This window comes from Doryrhamphus excisus, chromosome 17 (genome assembly GCF_030265055.1).
Source record: "Doryrhamphus excisus isolate RoL2022-K1 chromosome 17, RoL_Dexc_1.0, whole genome shotgun sequence".
NCBI classification, from domain to species: Eukaryota; Metazoa; Chordata; class Actinopteri; order Syngnathiformes; family Syngnathidae; genus Doryrhamphus; species Doryrhamphus excisus.
The window spans coordinates 16,556,711-16,575,398 of record NC_080482.1 but is presented as its reverse complement, the minus strand read 5'-3'; the positions used below and the strand labels follow the sequence as shown (position 1 = coordinate 16,575,398).

The window sequence follows — 18,688 nt, the reverse complement described above, 5'->3', positions numbered from 1 at the left end:
TTCCAGCAGGCCCCGCTGGCCCAGCCCGAGTCCCCCACCGCGTCTGCAGGAGAGGACGCCCGCACGCCGCCGGAGTCCGGCGAGTCCGACAAAGAGTCGGTCAGCAGCAGCTCCAACGGAAACGGCGACAGCGCTGCGGCCTCCGCGGTCAACGGTGGCGGGTCCACCAAGAACGGCACCTCGGCGGCGCCCCCGCAAGGACACAAGGACAAAAGCAAGAAGGACAAGGACAAGAAGAGGGCGGAGTCTGTAGCCAACAAGCTGGGCAGCTTTGGCAAGAACCTGGGCAGCAAACTGAGGAGGAACGTCGGCGGGCTCATGACGGGGAAGAACGCCGGCAGCAGACTCGCCAAGAAGGAGGGCGGGATCAAGAAGAAGAGCTCCTTCCGAGGGGCAAAGGACGCCAAAGATGGCTCCCCGTCCGCCCACGTTTCTGAGGATTCCGGGAAGGGCTCGCCCTCCTCGGGCAGCGAGCGCCTCAACGGGACGGGCAGCAGCATGAGCAGCGGGGGCAGCAGCACGGAGAGCGAGACCTACAAGTACGGCGCCGACGTCAAAGTCAGCCTGGGCATCCTGCGCGCCGCCATGCAAGGCGAGAGGAAGTTCATTTTTGCCGGCATGCTGACCACGGACAACCAGCACCCGCTCCGGGAGCAGAGGATCCAGCGCTACCTCACCGAGGTGGAGGAGCGCTTCCGAGCTGAGCAGGAGCAGCGGCGCGAGTTGGAGCGCAAGGGCGTGGCCTACGCCGTGCTGCCCCCAAAGAAGGAGGCGGTCTGCGGCGGCGGGGAGCTGAGCTACCGGCCTTACGAGGCCAAAGAGGAGCTCTCGGAGAACTCTTCGGCGTCTTTGAGCCAGCACAAGACCTCCCTCCTGAGTCCGGCGATGTACGCGGGTGTGATGCCCATCCCGCGGCCCTCCATCGTAGACCAGGGTTCCGCCCCCACACAGCTCCTCATGCACCCCCCTGATTCTCGGCGCCAGCTCGCGGGCGGCTCGCCCGCGTCCTCTTACAACGGCCTGCCCTCTTACGTCACCCTCCCGCGGCACTGCACCACGTCTTCGCATCCCCAGTGCAATAACTCGCAAGGCCCCGCCCCCGCCCCCGCCGCGCCGCTGTACCCCGCCGAGTTCGACCCGCCAGACTACCCCGGTAGCGAGCCCGGCGCCGGGAGCTACGCCAACGGCTTCCTGGAGCCTGGCGGCGCCGCGCCGACGGTCCGGCATCACTCGCTGGGCAGTGCCGGCGGATTGGGCGGCCCGCAGTCCAGCCACTGTCGGACCCCCGCCTGCAATTACTACGGACACCCCGAGACTGGCAACTACTGCTCTTACTGCTACCGGGAGAAGAAGGACACAGAACCCGTCATCCAGAGGTTCTGATTGGAACCCGGACTTCACGATGAGTGGCCTTTTTTTTTTTTTAGGGCACACGTGGACCAGACCAAAACACGGCCCCCACCTTCCACCCTCCCACTTCTTATGTCAACCGGTGGTCTCGGTAGAACTGAACCAGGTGGTCTCTGACTGCCTTTGAAGGGAGAATCAAACTAACCGCACTTCTGTTACTTTTTTATGCAGGTTGGAGTACGCGACTCCTCCTTGGCTTGGCCACTGTCGCCCCCTAGTGGAGAGAATGTACATGACAGGCGCCGGCACTCATTCTCACCCATATGCTACATACATTATACTGTACAGTATACATGTACAGTATACATTATACTGTACAGTATACATGTACAGTACATACAGTAAACACTAAGCGTAGACACAATGATGCAAGCATAAACAAACAGTGTCACCGCTCTTTTATTTCCTTATTAATATGCGACATGAAGGGACGGTTTATATTTTGTTTCTTTCACTGCTGTCGCCCCCGACATGTGGGGGCACTCAAACCGGAACTGGAAGGCACCGTGCAGCAGATATTTCCACTAGACGCCCCGCCGGCACTGAATGCAAACACACTGACTGCTAGGATTATTTTCCGGCGAAGGAAATACTAATCCCAAGTTTAAACCCTCACCTGACCCCCAACCCTAAACATAATCCCGCTCCGTACCCAAACCTTGGTTGCTAACTCTTAACCAAGTCCCTCATCTGACCCAAACCCTGGCCCCTGACCCTAAACTGAATCCCTAAATTTAAACTTAATCCCTCACCCCACCCTAAACCTGGGACCTAACACTAAACTTGATCCCCCACCGGACCCAAACCCTGGCCCCTGACCCTAAACTGAATCCCTACATTTAAACTTAATCCCTCCCCCACCCTAAACCTGGCACCTAACCCTAAACTTAATCACCCATCGGACCCAAACCCTGGCCCCTGACCCTAAACTGAGTCCCTAAATTTAAACTTAATCCCTCACCTGACCCAAACCCTGGCACCTAACACTAAACTTAATCCTTCACCTGACCTAAACCCTAAACTGAATCCTTAAATTTAAACTTAATCCCTACCCTACCCTAACCCTGGCTCCTAACACTAAACTTAATCCCCCACCAGACCCAAACCCTGGCACCTAACACTAAACTTAATCCCTCACCTGACCCAAACCCTAAACTGAATTCCTACATTTAAACTTAATCCCTCCCCCCACCCTAAACCTGGCACCTAACCCTAAACTTAATCACCCATCGGACCCAAACCCTGGCCCCTGACCCTAAACTGAATCCCTAAATTTAAACTTAATCCCTCACCCCACCCTAAACCTGACACCTAACACTAAACCTAATCCCTCACCTGACCCAAACCCTGGCCCCTAGCCCCTAACCCTAAACTGAATCCCTAAATTTAAACTTACTCCCTCACCCCACCCTAAACCTGGCACCTAACACTAAACTTGATCCCCCACCAGACCCAAACCCTGGCACCTAACACTAAACTTAATCCCTCACCTGACCCAAACCCTAAACTGAATCCCGAAATTAAAATTTAATCCCTCACCCTACCCTAACCCTGGCACCTAACACTAAACTTAATCCCTCACCTGACCCTAACCCTCAACTGAATCCCTAACCCTAAACTTAATCCCTAACTTTACCCTAAAGCTAAACTTTAATCCCTTGGGGTCACTCACCCAAAATTTAATCCTAACCTTCTTAACCTGAAGGCTTCTTAACTTTAATCTCTCACCCTAACCCTGTTCCCTAAACCCTAAACTTAATCCCTAACTTGAATCCTTCACCCTAAGCATGGTCCCTCACCCGAAATATAATCCCTCAATTTATGATAGTTCTAAATTTTAATCCCTCACCCTGTCCTAACCCTCTGTGACTTGAGTCTTCCTTTTGTGTACTAATGGAAGGGAAAGGGCGAGGGGGGTGGTTGGGGCGGGGGGGTACTTACTAAAATAAAAGCATATTTCCACCAAAGATGGACAACATCTTTATTTATTTGCCCAATGGCACATAAAAAACGGTACTGGGTTTGCGTCGTATTTACTGCCAAACGTAAATGACAGCATTTACGTTGTCCGGTTGCCAGGTGTGTCTCCGTACGGAAGGACCACACCCGCCTCTTCCGTAGCGGGACCGCCCCCCAAAGTCTCCGCCCCACCCCCCCACGAGCTTCCCTTTTTCTGCACAAATCAAAGCACTTTTCCCATGTCTGTCAAAAAAGGCCTGGCGTCAACTTGTCCGCGTCGACCCCGAACGTCACGTCACGTCACGTCATGTCACCCTGCGGTTGCTACGACGACCACTGCCTCCAAACTTCCTTTCAAACACGTCAATGATGTCATCGGCCTTGTGTGTGTGTGTGTGTAGTATATAGTATATAGTATATATTATGTACTATATACATTTGTACATGATAAGTAGTTGTGGCATCAGGAGTTAAAAAGCACAAGCTAGTACGCATTTCACTGCCTTGTCCAGCAGGGGGCGTCGTTGACTTCTGTGTGGTCGGTTTCCCGCTTCCCAACTCAGCCGGCAACGAGAGTTTGTCCGCAAACCGCAAACCAAAATGACTCCACTCATTTTCCAAAAAAAAAAACAAAAAACAAAAAAACGGAAAAAATGAGCATTTGCTGTGTTTTTGTGTTCCTGCACTAACGTTCAATCTCACGTGTCATTGAGGGGAACTTTACGCCTGTTTTTTTTGTTTGTTGTTGTTGTTTGTTTTTATATATTTTCCATTGCGTTCTCCAAAGTAAGAATGATTCTGAGACGGAGGCCTCAGGAAAAAGATTTCATGGATCTCCTTTTTGGTTTTTGTATTTAAGCAAAAAAAAAAAACGGATGTATAAAATATGATTCCCAGTTATTTTTGTAAGCCCAAAGTTTTGTAAAAGGGGGGTAAAGATTGTTTATTGTTGGGGATGACGAGCATGCGGACGAGCTCGTCATAGAGCGGTACACAGCTAACGGGATTGCATTGAAAAAAAAAAATATATATATATATATACTTATATATATTTATAGCGAGATCTCTTTAGGACTGTTTTGTTGCTTTCATCCTTTGTGACCTTTTGTTTTTTTTTCTACAGCCAGCCAATCCGTGCTCCACTAAAAGCAACGTTTCCTCCAAGCTAACGTTCTATTTTTATACTAAAAATGTGGCATGGGACTGGAAGTGTTGCATGAACGCTAAACCATGAATCCATCTTACCAGACGTGCGTTATTTCTTTCTTCTGTTATTGTTTCCTTGAAAGACGAAGAAACCCTGAGGCTGCGTGACCGTGCAATCTGGACAGAAAGATCACTTTTAATGTTATTAGGTTATTATTGTTATTATTATTATTTTTTTTTTGAATAAATTTTCATTGTATTTGAAGAATGTTTCGCCTTTTCTGTTTATGCACAAGCCACAGTCTCTACAGTGCAAATATCATGTCAAAAAACTAGCATTATGAACTGTGGCTGTAGGCAACCTCCTGTTGTATTATTTTTAAATTGAACTCCACAACATGGTGGTGTTACGCTGGGTGAGGACCCCAGAGCAGAGACTAAGGCATGTGTAGTAAAAAAGTATAAACCGATAAATAAAGGGCGCTCACAGAGAACGACAAACAAAGTAGGGTGCAAACGATGTGCAGGTGTGCAGACCAGGGGAACAAGGCAGGAGTCCTTTGCAGGACAGAACAAGCAGACCAAAACAAGTGCAGATGACAGGCAGTTGCTGCTTTGGAAGTATCAAGACCGGTCATGGCGACCGAGTGGTTAGCGCACTAGTGCACTTCCACTTTCTCATGCACTCCAAATCATTAGGGCATATATGGAACAGTGAACAAATTTACATTTTACAATTTTCATTTACAGAAATCCCGATTACATTTTTTGGAGCAACATGAAAAAAAAATCCCAATAGCGCCCCACTTTGACCACGACTGTCACAGAGCCCGCAGGCTGCTTTGTACACGGCTTGAATAAACGCAGCTCAGATGATGCCAAAAGGTCCTGTGTCGCCCAGCGTTTTGTGTATTGGAGAAATCGGAGACCTTATGTAATATTGAACAGCTTCCCATGTGCTGTAAAAATCCAGACGTCCCTCTCCTCGCTATTATTGTCCACAAAAGTGCCGTCTGCCCACCTGAGCAGACTTGGAATTGCTGCCGCTTTTCCTTTCCAGTCTCAGGAGGAAGGAAGGAAGTTTTTTTTTTTTTTTCTTGAGTTGACTTCTTTTTGCTCCAGAAGAAAACTTGTGGTACTTCCTTACCACGAGTTCGGATGAAAGAAGAGGAGTCAGAGTTTCTGAGGGCTCAAAACAAAGGTATTACATACAATTCATGCCTGATACAAAGTGAACCCTTAGATGCATGAGTGGGTCAAAAGTGACCCGGTCAGGTTGTTTTCTTGAAATATCTTCATAATGAAAATTTTTCATCATTTCATATTCCAGGTATTCCTAAAAAAAACATGTTTTTGATATCATGCCATTCACATTTTTAACTTATCTTTTATACATTTTAAGAAATTGTAGTTTTTGTGTTACTACCCCAACCTTCCATAAGTGGGTCAAAAATGACCCGGTCAGGTTGTTTTCTTGAAATATCTTCATAATGAAAATTTTTCATCATTTCATATTCCAGGTATTCCTAAAAAAAACATGTTTTTGATATCATGCCATTCACATTTTTAACTTATCTTTTATACATTTTAAGAAATTGTAGTTTTTGTGTTACTACCCCAACCTTCCATAAGTGGGTCAAAAATGACCCGGTCAGGTTGTTTTCTTGAAATATCTTCATAATGAAAAATTTTCATAATTTCATATTCCAGGTATTCCTAAAAAAACATGTTTTTGATATCATGCCATTCACATTTTTAACTTATCTTTTATACATTTTAAGAAATGGTAGTTTTTGTGTTACTACCCCAACCTTCCATAAGTGGGTCAAAAATGACCCGGTCAGGTTGTTTTCTTGAAATATCTTCATAATGAAAATTTTCATCAATTCATATTCCAGGTATTCCTCAAAAAACATGTTTTGATATCATACCATTCACATTTTTAACTTACCTTTCATACATTTTAAGAAATGGTAGTTTTTGTGTTACTACCCCAACCTTCCATAAGTGGGTCAAAAATGACCCCCATGTATTTTCTATGGAATCCAATAGGAACCTTTTCCAAGTGTGAATGGTTGTTTGTCTATATGTGCCCTGTGATTGGCTGGCCACCAGTCCAGGGTTGTACCCTACCTCTCTCCTGAAGACAGCTGGGATAGGCTCCAGCACCCCCCGCCGCGACCCTTGTGAGGATAAGCGGTAGAAAATGAATGAATGAAATTATGGAAATAAAGTCCTAATTACGAGGAAAAAAATGACAAGAAAAGCTTTGAACTTGTCAGAAACTAAAATAAAAACAGCTTTCATTTATGGGAATAAAGTGAAAATATGAAGAGGATAATGTCAATAGTAATGTCATTTTAGTTGCATTTATTTCAAAATATAATGAGAAATAAATAAAACAAAAAAAAATTTACTTTTTGGAAAATTAGGTTGGGAGAAAAGTTACAATATTATGAGAATTATGTCAAAAAATTATGGGAATAAAGTCCGAATTACGAGCTGGGATAGGCTCCAGCACCCCTGCGACCCTCGTGAGGAAAAAGCGGTAGAAAATGAATGAATGAATGTTTAGAACTTAGTTTTTGTCATATTTTTATTCATATATTTCATATTTTCTCATTAAATTCTAAACTTTTTCATCTCAATATTTGACCATGTAAGATTGTTGCTTTTATAATATTTTATAGTATGCCTAGTATTTGCTGTGTTTTATTCTGATCATAATCATGATCAACAAATTAATCACAAAAATGACGACACTGTCCCTATATTTACTCGCTATGTGATCGATACCAAAATGTGTATTATTGCAACACCGTTGCAGTATGTAAAAAGTGGGTACAGTGCACAATAGGTTTTGATGACAGGATACAGCTCATTAGCATTAAAGCGACAGGCACACACAACGGCCTATTCCCAGTAGGGCTTACTAAAACCTTTTCTAAACGGTCTAAATTCCAGCATGAAAGCTAGATTTTGGAGAAAAGACGTCCAAATGTTAAAATTGTATAATATAAGACAGTTAATGTCAAAGCTAAAATGATGAGTACACACTGTCAACACTTCCGGGTGTGCTGTCACTTTAAGAGAGCTCCATAAGCTCTGTGAAGTGTTTCACTATGGCGAAGGCGTAAACATTTTGTGGGGATGGATCCAGCAGCGGCAACAGTGAGCACATTCTCCCCGCTCCTCCTGACATCGACAGCGGCTGGATGACGTCGGAAACTCTGCCATTGCGAGTTTTGTCCCCGGCGATGAAAAGAGAAGCCGGGGGTGACGCGGGTTGAGAACCGCTACCGCAGATTCGACATATTTGATGTCCCATTTTGACATGGAAGCAGGATAACATTTTCCTTCTAAAACGACTTATTTAAAAATAATTTCTTAACACTACCAGTTTCAAACAGCTAGTGGTTGCGTTTTTTTTCTTTCTTTCTTTCTTTTTTTTCTTTTTTATTTTTTTTTCCTTAGTCGTCGCCCCACAATGCTGACTGGATCTAAAAGCACGTTTAAAGTGAGGCAAATGCTCCCAGACATTAAGGTAAGCTAATCACGCTAACTAGCTTACTAAATAATGATAACTAACTAAAGTTTTTGGTCCTATACAGGTATTTCACAGCGGATTTAGTTCAGCTTTTTGTTGCGTACACACTTCCCCATTTCGGATCTGGAGGTTTTTGATTCCTATGCGATGTAGAGACTGAGATTAAATCTAAATAAATAAATGTTGTCTCTAATGTTTTGACTCTCCCTACTAGCTAAACGAGGCATGGATAAATTACAGCTTACACGGTGATTCACGCACTACAATCACAGAGGCGGATTCAAACAAAACACAATGTTATTGTTATATAATTATGGTATTCTGTGCCATATTCTACAAATGCAATATCTTGTTCAATTGATTGGAAAATCGCGGAAATCCTTACTTTATGAATGTGTTGTTGTCTGCACAGCCTTTGGTCACATGACAAACCCCCCTAGCATGAACCTCACCAAGTATCAAGGTTCTATTTTTCAAAGATTGCTGAGATATTTTGCGTGTTTGGAAGCAGAAGTAAGATGACTCAATGTCATGTTGAATATTTTTTTCTGTTTATTTCCAGCAGCCGCAGGGGAAATGCTAACAGATGCTTCTGTACTTTGTCCTCAGGCCTGTGTTTTTAAGCATGTGTGTGTGTGTGTGTGTGTGGTGAAGATGGAGGGGTGGGGGTGCAGTGTTCAACATCTGGCGGTCGCCATGGAGACTGCCGTTGAGGAATGTCTTTTTTTCGAATTCGATTACCTCCAAATGATATGCGCCAGTGGAATCCCAAGTGTTCCAGTATGGTAATACGTATGTGTGAGAGATAGTCACATGATTTAGTAGGCAGTGTGTGGATGCACCCCCCCCCCCCCCCCACACACACACACGCTTGTGTTGAAAGCAGAATTTGGTCCAGATGGCTTTGCAGTATATGTACATGCAGTGTTTAATCTCTTTGTACAAGTACGCTGTGCCTCAGATGTTCAGTTTTTGAAGAAACAACAAATGACAACAAATATGATCAATTCTTGTCCTCTTAACCCTTCGATGCACGAGTGACTGGACCCTACACTCTTCCATAAGTGGCTCAAAAATCACCCATACTAGAATCAATGCCTTTTTATATCAATTTTGCTATTTTGGTTATGAATAATGACTTGTATGATATTTAGTATTATATTTAAGAATGATTTCATGCAGCATCTGTAGGACCATTTCAGCTGTGTATCTAGCAGCCAAGGCATGGATGAGTAATACCCAACAATACATATAGTAATGTTAGCCAGCTAGTGTCAGCTAGTTAGAAAGTAGGCTCATTTCTTGATAATACTAACAGTCATCAAAGACACATACACAATATTATATGAAGATAATACTTGAGTATTTTCCAAGGTTTTCTGGGTTTTTTTTTGTTGACGTCTTTACTTAGCATACTCTCACAATGTTGAGTATTTCTCAAGGTCTTCACTGACATTCTGTCCTAGTGTTGAATATATTTTGAGATCTTTACCAAGATGCTGTTTGGTTCCTGAGTATTTTTCAAGGTCTTCACCAATATTATTTTTTTAGGTTTTACCAATATGCTGTCTCACTATTCAGTATTTTTTCATGTCTTCACCAACATGCAGCCTCGGTGTTGAGTATTTTTCGAGGATGCTCTCTCAAAGTTGAGTATTTTTCAAGGTCTTTGCCAACATTATGTCTAGTGTCGAGTATTTTTCAAGGTCTTTACCAACATTATGTCTAGTGTCGAGTATTTTTCAAGGTCTTTACCAACATTATGTCCTAGTGTCGAGTATCTTCCAAGTTTGAGTATTTTTCAAGGTCGTTACCAACATTATGTCCTAGTGTCGAGTATTTTTCAAGTTTGAGTATTTTTCAAGGTCTTTACCAACATTATGTCCTAGTGTCGAGTATCTTCCAAATTTGAGTATTTTTCGAGGTCTTTACCAACATTATGTCCTAGTGTCGAGTATCTTCCAAGTTTGAGTATTGTTCGAGGTCTTTACCAACATTATGTCCTAGTGTCGAGTATCTTCCAAGTTTGAGTATTTTTCAAGGTCTTTACCAACATTATGTCCTAGTGTCGAGTATCTTCCAAGTTTGAGTGTTTTTCAAGGTCTTTACCAACATTATGTCCTAGTGTCGAGTATTTTTCAAGTTTGAGTATTTTTCAAGGTCTTTACCAACATTATGTCCTAGTGTCGAGTATCTTCCAAGTTTGAGTATTGTTCGAGGTCTTTACCAACATTATGTCCTAGTGTCGAGTATCTTCCAAGTTTGAGTATTTTTCGAGGTCTTACCAACATTATGTCCTAGTGTCGAGTATCTTCCAAGTTTGAGTATTTTTCCAGGTCTTTACCAACATTATGTCCTAGTGTCGAGTATCTTCCAAGTTTGAGTATTTTTCCAGGTCTTATCCGCCATGCTGTCCCAATTGTTGAAGATGTGCTGTCTCAATGTTAGTATTTTCTGATTGATTGATTTATTTGAACAACTTGAAGCTATCCAGGCGGTAGCAACCTTTGAGCAACATGTCAGCCCTGCAGAGGCCCACAGTAGCCAGATGGAGGGTCATAGTGTGAGCTCTTCCTGATAAAGCAGTCGCTCCCGTAGGACCCACACATCACACCGACCGCCAGTAGCTTTGGCGTCCTGAAAGGCAACAATGAGCTCCTCTTAACATGGCGGCAGATTTATGATGGCTTTTGGAGAGGCTGTATTGATCTGCCCACGGCCGATAATTAAGCACCGGTAGTGTTCACCAGAGAATAGAGTCACCATCTGGAGATTGTTACAGATTGTTTGGAGGGTCAGGAATCACTCTGGTGGACACAATAATGTCTCACGTGGGAGGCAATTACATGCTATTAAATACACTCTTAGACTCTCAACAAAACCTTTTTTTAAAGCTGAAACTGCTGACTTTTCACATTTGGTCTTATTTGGACACAATTGCCCCCGTAGGAAGTCATTGAAGCTATTGAGCTGTGCCATATAAGTGTATTATTATTATTATTATTATTATTATTAAATCCTACCCCTCCATCTGGTACTTTTACAATCACTAACTGTTACATTTGTGCACTTCCTGCTTTCCATAATACAGTTTAAGGTTTATTTATTAATTTTTTTAATGCACCTCGTACCGAAGTACGACATTTTTACCACCTTCTAAATATGCTTTTTAACTTTATTAGAGCCCTCCTAGACATGAAATAACACCCCTATAGTCACCTTTCTTTCTTCCTTCTTTCTTTCTTCTGTCTTTCTTTCTTTCTTTCTTTCTTTCTTCTGTCTTTCTTTCTTTCTTTCTTTCTTTCTTTCTTTCTTTCTCTCTTTCTTCTTTCTCTCTTCTTTCTTTCTCTCTTTCTTTCTTTCTTTCTTTCTTTCTTTCTTTCTTTCTTTCTTTCTTTCTTTCTTTCTTTCTTTCTTTCTTTCTTTCTTTCTTTCTTTCTTTCTTTCTTTCTTTCTTTTCCTTCTTTCTTTCTTTCTTTTTCTTTCTTTTTCTCTCTTTCTCTCTTTCTTTCTTTCTTTCTCTCTTTCTTTCTTTCTTTCTCTCTTTCTCTCTTTCTTTCTTTCTTTCTCTCTTTCTTTCTTTCTCTCTTTCTCTCTTTCTCTCTTTCTCTCTTTCTCATCTTTCTCTTTTCTTTCTTTCTTTCTTTCTTTCTTTCTTTCTTTCTCTCTTTCTTTCTTTCATTCTTTCTTTCTTTCTTCTTCTCTCTTTCTTTCTTTCTTTCTTTCTTTCTTTCTCTCTTTCTTTCTTTCTTTCTTTTTTCCTTTTTTTCTCTCTCTCTTTCTTTCTTTCTCTCTCTCTTTCTTTCTTTCTCTCTTTCTTTCTCTCTTTCTTTCTTTCTTTCTTTCTTTCTTTCCTTCCTTCCTTCCTTCCTTCCTTCCTTCCTTCCTTCCTTCCTTCCTTCCTTCCTTCCTTCCTTCCTTCCTTCCTTCCTTCCTTCCTTCCTAAAATCAGCAAAATGATAAAAAAGAGCAACAACGTACAAGGTAATAGAGTATGTTTTGCAGAAAAATGACAAAGCATAAATTGCATTGATTTAGCCATTTGTCTTTTTGAATGAGGATTGATAAAGCACTATTAAAAACACTAAACACATATATACAATATACACTTCCAGGACCGTGCAGAGACCTTTGGATGTTGAAAGGAGGGCACATTTTCACACACAAAAACAAAAGTCGGGCACCCCGAAATCCCAGAATACTGCCAGAGCACACCATTAAGCTAATGTACAAATGTAGAACCGGAAAATTCCTTTGCACTATGTCAAGAAATACTACAGTATCTGATTGAAAACACGAAAGCACATTACACTCCAAAATTCCTTCTGCTTTTATGAGATGTTTTGGAAAATGGAAAAGACATTCCGGATTGGAGGACCAAGTGCATGTTTTCCTTCTGCTCACGCCGACTGCGTTAGTGAGAGGGAAGCCTTAAGCAAGGAATAGTGGAATCATTCTGGGCTACTGTCCCCAAGGACCACAGACGGAGGTGGGGGGGTCTCAGCAGGCCCGGAATGACGAGGCCAAGTAGGACTTCCAAAGTGGGTGCTGAAGCTACACGTTGCACCATGAGCAAATAGTCCGCATTTAGAATTGTGGCTTTCCGTGTATTTTGGGAATACGTGACTGCAGTTCTGATACTTCATCTTACTATCACGCCCTTGGATGTACAGTAAACCTCGGATATATCGGATTCAATTGTTCCCACTGGTTTTGTCCGATATAAGCGAAATCCGTTATATGCGTATACCGGAAAATGTCCGTTTTACGCATATATGGGATTTATATCCGGTATATGCGTAAATGGGATTTTATCCGTTATAAAAAGGCACTTCCTTGACTATGTTTCCAATGTACCTGGACGCGCAGGCAACGCTGCAAACGCTGCAAATGACGTCGTATAGCGGCCTGTCACGATTCGGCGAATCGGAGCGCCACGATGCGGCCATCCGATATATGCCAGGGAAATTTCATGGAAATGCATTGGAACGGGACTGGAGATTTTGTCCGAAATAGGCGAAATCCGTTATAAAAAATCCGATATATGCAATGAATTTTTATTGGAAATGCATTACAGAAAAATCGCTTCTTTTTTATCTGTCCGTTGTGAGCGAATTTCCGATATATCCGAGTCCGATATATCCGAGGTTTACTGTAGTCCCATTCCTTCATGTTTATTTTTGCACAGATTCTGAAGAAGACCAGATTGACAAGATTGAGCTTTAACCTTCCTCTTGTGTTAGCTTTGTGGTATCATCTCTTATGTTACCGGGTCGGTTCTGACCCATGTATTAAATCAGCTATAAAATACACTAAAAACAATAAGTTGCCCCTGAGTGCACCCACCGAGTCCCCAGCACCCCAGCAGTCCCCGTGGTCAGTGGTCATAATTTCAATCAGACCATTTTAAAATGTAGTAAAAAATATTTTTTTTGTTTTTTATTTTGTTGAAATAGAGTTTCCTGACAAAGTCAAAAACCTTGATTCAATAAACAAATGTTATGTGATTCTTTTTATGCATTAAAATATAAAACGGGTCGGTGCCGACCCTAACACAAGAGGAAGGTTAAGGAGAAGAGGTGACAAAACGGCAAAAAAAACAAAAAAATGAAGAATACTCTACATGAGAACCAGCAACAGCCTTAATGTCTCTTGATGGTTCTTGGCGGACTCGTACGCCAACTTTCCATGAGACCCTGTAGAGGGGCGGCGCATACATACTAGCTTAGTATTTAGTTTCCATGCCGTGTGGTCATCATCCTCCAGAGAAGAAGTGTGTCTCGCACTTCCCGCTATGTTCCGCCTCTAATACCAGTACTTACCAGTTCCATGGTACAACCAACACAAAACTTCAGTTGTACTTACGGGTGTCACAAGATCCCGTATCGTGACAACGTGAAAAAACGTGACAATCACACAATAATGTATTAATACCTTATTAAACCTTAAACTGTATTCTGGAAAGCAGGAAGTGAACAAATGTAACAGTTAGTGATTGTAAAAGTACCAGATGGAGGGGTAGGATTTAATAAGCTTTGCTTCTTCCTACTCCTTTTGGACATGTGGAACTGGGAACTGATTATGGGATGCACTCAATTGGAATCTGATGCATGTTCAAATGAAATAAAACCATTACCATTACCAATACACTTATCCAATAGGGATGTTCCGATCAGGGTTTTATGCTGCCGATCCCGATCCTGATAAGTCACGAAATCGGCAGATACCAATTCCGATCACATACATGCAGTGTAGGGATCGACCGATATGTTTTTTTTGGGGCCGATACTGATTTTTTTCCATCACCCTTACCCAATGGCCGATTTTGCTTGGGCCGATATTTGTGGCCGATACTGCTTTTGCTTCCTCAATTTATATGAAAAAATGACAATGATAACAAATATTGCAGGTCTCACGTTTAAACAAATATTTATTGAAATGTAAACACTGAACACAGTGTTTATATAATATATCGGCCGATACCGATTCAAGTAAAGAACGCAAATATCTGCTCAATATATCGGCCGGCCGATTTATCGGTCGATCCTTAATGCAGTATAAATGTTTAAATGTACTACCGGCTATATTAGGGCTCACCAAGGTTTTTTTTCTAGTGAGCGCTACGTACTTTTACAAAATGAGCTACTCATTTTTGTAACATTTATTTTCATAGCTTATTTCAAGCCAAGCAGAACACGAACAAAATGCTGGTACTTTGCTACAATACTGCAATATTTGTTCAATATTTCTAACTAAAGTCGCTTTCACACAGATATTCCACTAAAGTGATGCATCAGAGACATAACTCAGTTATTCTTCATTTTATTTCATTTCATTGTTGAACAAAGAGTCTCGGGTGTCACTGACCAACAATTGTTGCTCTTCTGCCCCCTTTCACACAGCCAGCCACCTCTGTTTCGCCTCTAGTACTGCCTCTGAAGCACAGAAATTCACAGGTTGACTTCCACCATCCCCATCATTCACAAAACACATCAACGCAGGGAAATAGTTGGCTGTTTTGTGTAAAAGGGGCTTAACAAAAACATAAATATGTTTATTGTGGTGAGTTGATTCCCAATCTGGAATCTCCTAAATACACTTTTTAAATATGTTTAGAGCCCTCTAGAAATGAAATAGCACCCCTAGAGTGAAGCCCAAGACTTTTCTGCATAATTCTACTAAAAAAAACTGACCAAAAAAGTTTTTCAGAAAAAGCTGTGTTCATCATCCTCCACAAACCAGGAAGTAGATCTCTAACTAAAGTCGCTTTCACACAGATATCCCGCTAAAGTGGTGCATCAGAGACATAACTCACTTATTGTGGTGAGTCGATTCCCAATCTGGAATCTCCTAAATACACTTTTTAAATATGTTTAGAGCCCTCTAGAAATGAAATAGCACCCCTACAGTGAAGCCCAAGACTTTTCTGCATAATTCTACTAAAAAAACTGACCAAAAAAACAACAAAAAGTTTTTCAGAAAAAGCTGTGTTCATCATCCTCCACAAAACAGGAAGTAGATCTCTAACTAAAGTCACTTTCACACAGATATCCCGCTAAAGTGGTGCATCAGAGACATAACTCACTTATTGTGGTGAGTCGATTCCCAATCTGGAATCTCCTAAATACACTTTTTAAATATGTTTAGAGCCCTCTAGAAATGAAATAGCACCCCTAGAGTGAAGCCCAAGACTTTTCTGCATAATTCTACAAAAAAAAACTGACCAAAAAAACAACAAAAAGTTTTTCAGAAAAAGCTGTGTTCATCATCCTCCACAAACCAGGAAGTAGATCTCTAACTAAAGTCGCTTTCACACAGATATCCCGCTAAAGTGGTGCATCAGAGACATAACTCACTTATTTTGATGAGTTGATTCCCAATCTGGAATCTCCTAAATACACTTTTGGAACATGTTTAGAGCCCTCTAGAAATGAAATAACACCCCTAGAGTGAAGCCCAAGACTTTTCTAGTCGCTTTCACACAGATATCTCACTAAAGTGGTGCATCAGAGACATAACTCACTTATTGTGGTGAGTCGATTCCCAATCTGGAATCTCCTAAATACACTTTTTGAACATGTTTAGAGCCCTCTAGAAATGAAATAACACCCCTAGAGTGAAGCCCAAGACTTTTCTGCAAAATTATTATTTTTTTCTTGACCAAAAAAACAACAAAAAGTTTTTTCAGTTTTTCAGAAAAAGCTGTGTTCATCATCCTCCACAAACCAGGAAGTAGACGGCTAATTAAGGGGCTATCCACACGGAAATGTTTTCACGTCAAACCAGGAAATGATATTATCGTTTCAATCTCTTATCCTCACAGAAAAGACATTTTGGGTGCCCTGAAGTGGTATTTTTTGTAAAAGTGTGGGAAAACACAAAAGTTCCGGCTGCTTTTTAAAAATGATATCAATAACCAGTTGATGTCATGTGACCAGAAGTGAGCTTTGATGACTTTAACATTGTGATCCATTCCCGTTTGGATGCAACTAATTAGTCATGTTCAGCCTGCGAAAAAGACAATCTGTGTGGACAGGGGCTCAAGTTGCTTTCACACAGGGATCCCACATTAACTCCGGTGCATTTCACACAGAAGTGCGGCCTTCTTCCAACACAACAATAGAAGTGAGTACTTGGTGTTACATTTCCAGTGTGTTCACTGCCTCCATAGCCGGAAACGGTTGACTTAGGTGCTGGTGCTTTTCACACAGAAAAGAGTCTTACCAGTTAAAACAACAACAATAAGGCTTTTCTACAGTACTGTGGGATTTATTTCTCATTGTGACAGAAAGAAAAATAGTGTCGCCACAAATTGGAGCTTTGCTCTACTAAACCCGTAGCAGAACATTAACCACTCAATGGACTTTTGTGTTTTTTTTTTTTTTTTTTCCCACTCGCACCTCCTTGCTGACGCTTTGTGCTTTGACATTAAAGGCGGTGCCTTATATACATTTTTCATTATGGAGCAGAAGTGCTGAGTGTGTTGTTTTCCAGGCTCTGAAAACTAAACTTTGTGGATTTCCAGGAGCTTCTGTCACGTTTGTTGCCCACCTGAATAATCAGAGTCGCTCTCGCATTACAAGGCTGGGCGGTACGGCGGGCTTGCTGGGCCGTAAATGCAAACGTGCTTCTCACTGGGGGCTTGGTAGTAAAGTTAACTGGGTCCATATGTTCTCCTGAGGAGGGAGGCTATGCTTGTAGCGTTGTGGTTATTGGTTTCTGCTTGTAAAACCAAACCCAGAAACATAATAGGAATGTAAATAGGAATAGGGAGTTGATGGGTACTGTTGGTTCATGAGAGGCCCGCCATAAAATACATTTGGACTGCCACAGATACATTTTTATATAGATCCCTGTTCGGAAACCTGATAATATTGGGGCCGTGTTCTTCTTAACACGCCTCATACGCCTCAACTACTACAACAAATAGATTGCTGTGCATTGAATTTTAGTTATTATTTTTTTCGCACTTAAATTGTGTTTGTAGCAGCACCCGAGGTTCCAAAAAAAGTGCAGTTCCATTTTAAAGTGTTGAAGTACTTGAGGGTTCACCACGTACCAAAAATGGTACCTCTATATAAAGTTTTTTTTTTAAATTATTATTATATTTTTTTATTATTATTATTTAGGTTTATTTTCTATATAAAGCTAAATTTTACCCTTTTTTTTAGCTAGGTAGGGCTGCACAAATCTGCAAAAAATTAGATTTTCTTGCTTGGAATTATTATTTTTATTTTTTAATTTAAATTATATATTATAAACTAATATATATTATTTACTTATACACTTTATTATATATTTATTATGTATTTATTACATACGTAATAGTATTTTATTTTATTTTTAGATATTTGTATTTATACTTTTTAATTTGTATTTATTCATTTACTTTTTATGCTGTGTTTCTAATAATAATAATAATAATAATACATTTTATTTGTATAGCGCTTTTCTGCCATTTTTCATGGGAGAAATATTTAATTTAATTAAATTTAATTTATTTTTAAAATATTTAAGAATTATTATTATTTGAATAAAAAATTCAAATAATATAAATAAAATTATGTTACCATAAACAATTGAAGGAGGGATACATCTTTTTTTTCATGATCTAAAAATGTCTAAAAGATGTTTAATGATTATTTTAATGATGTCGGTGTCAGGAGGACAACATCAACAGCAAATATGGATGTTTATTGGGTCAATAAGTGTGATGTCATCTGTTCTCGTCTCTGCAGGAAAGGATGCTGAGTCAGAGCGGGATGAACGCGAGGAGTCGAGACGTCTTTGGACTTCGTTGTCTTCCAGGTAAGATAAAATGAAGAGGTTTTTTTTTTTTTTATCTTGCACAGAAGACTGCACCATTACCAAATTGGAGGTGATGTTGTGCTACTGATTCTCACGTCCCCGCATTCACACGACCTTCACAAGGACTTGTCCAACCTTATCTTATCATAGCCTTATCAGTTTTAGCGTCACCCATTTGTCACTGTGACAATAACAAAGCTTGTCTCAATCTCCCGCCGCTTATCTGGACACTGGCCGGGTCCTCATGTGACACCGACCCGAAACCCAGCCAGCCCGCGGGAGGGCATACACATCGAGACAGCTTAGACATCCATAGAT

The 18,688-nt window shown here is 41.2% G+C and overlaps 2 protein-coding genes across 5 annotated transcripts in view; both read left to right on the top strand.

Moving 5' to 3' along the window:
- The window catches only part of otud7b (OTU deubiquitinase 7B), a 50,223-nt gene extending 45,356 nt beyond the window's left edge, over positions 1 to 4,867 (top strand). The window contains exon 11 of one of the 3 annotated variants that reach the window (XM_058054065.1): positions 7 to 4,867. In XM_058054065.1, the coding sequence (XP_057910048.1) occupies positions 7 to 1,383 (1,377 nt within the window). In that variant the 3' untranslated portion in view covers positions 1,384 to 4,867. The remainder of the gene's footprint in view (positions 1 to 6) is intronic. The other 2 variants (XM_058054064.1, XM_058054063.1) reach the window with 2 other exon arrangements.
- A 2,761-nt stretch (positions 4,868 to 7,628) lies between these two features.
- mtmr11 (myotubularin related protein 11) overlaps positions 7,629 to 18,688 on the top strand; it is a 39,534-nt gene continuing 28,474 nt past the window's right edge. For both annotated transcript variants that reach the window (XR_009119978.1, XM_058054066.1), the window contains exons 1-2: positions 7,629 to 8,059; positions 18,301 to 18,370. Coding sequence is in view for 1 of the 2 variants with exons in the window: in XM_058054066.1 (XP_057910049.1) it covers positions 8,003 to 8,059; positions 18,301 to 18,370 (127 nt within the window). In the remaining variant the exon portion in view is untranslated. The remainder of the gene's footprint in view (positions 8,060 to 18,300; positions 18,371 to 18,688) is intronic.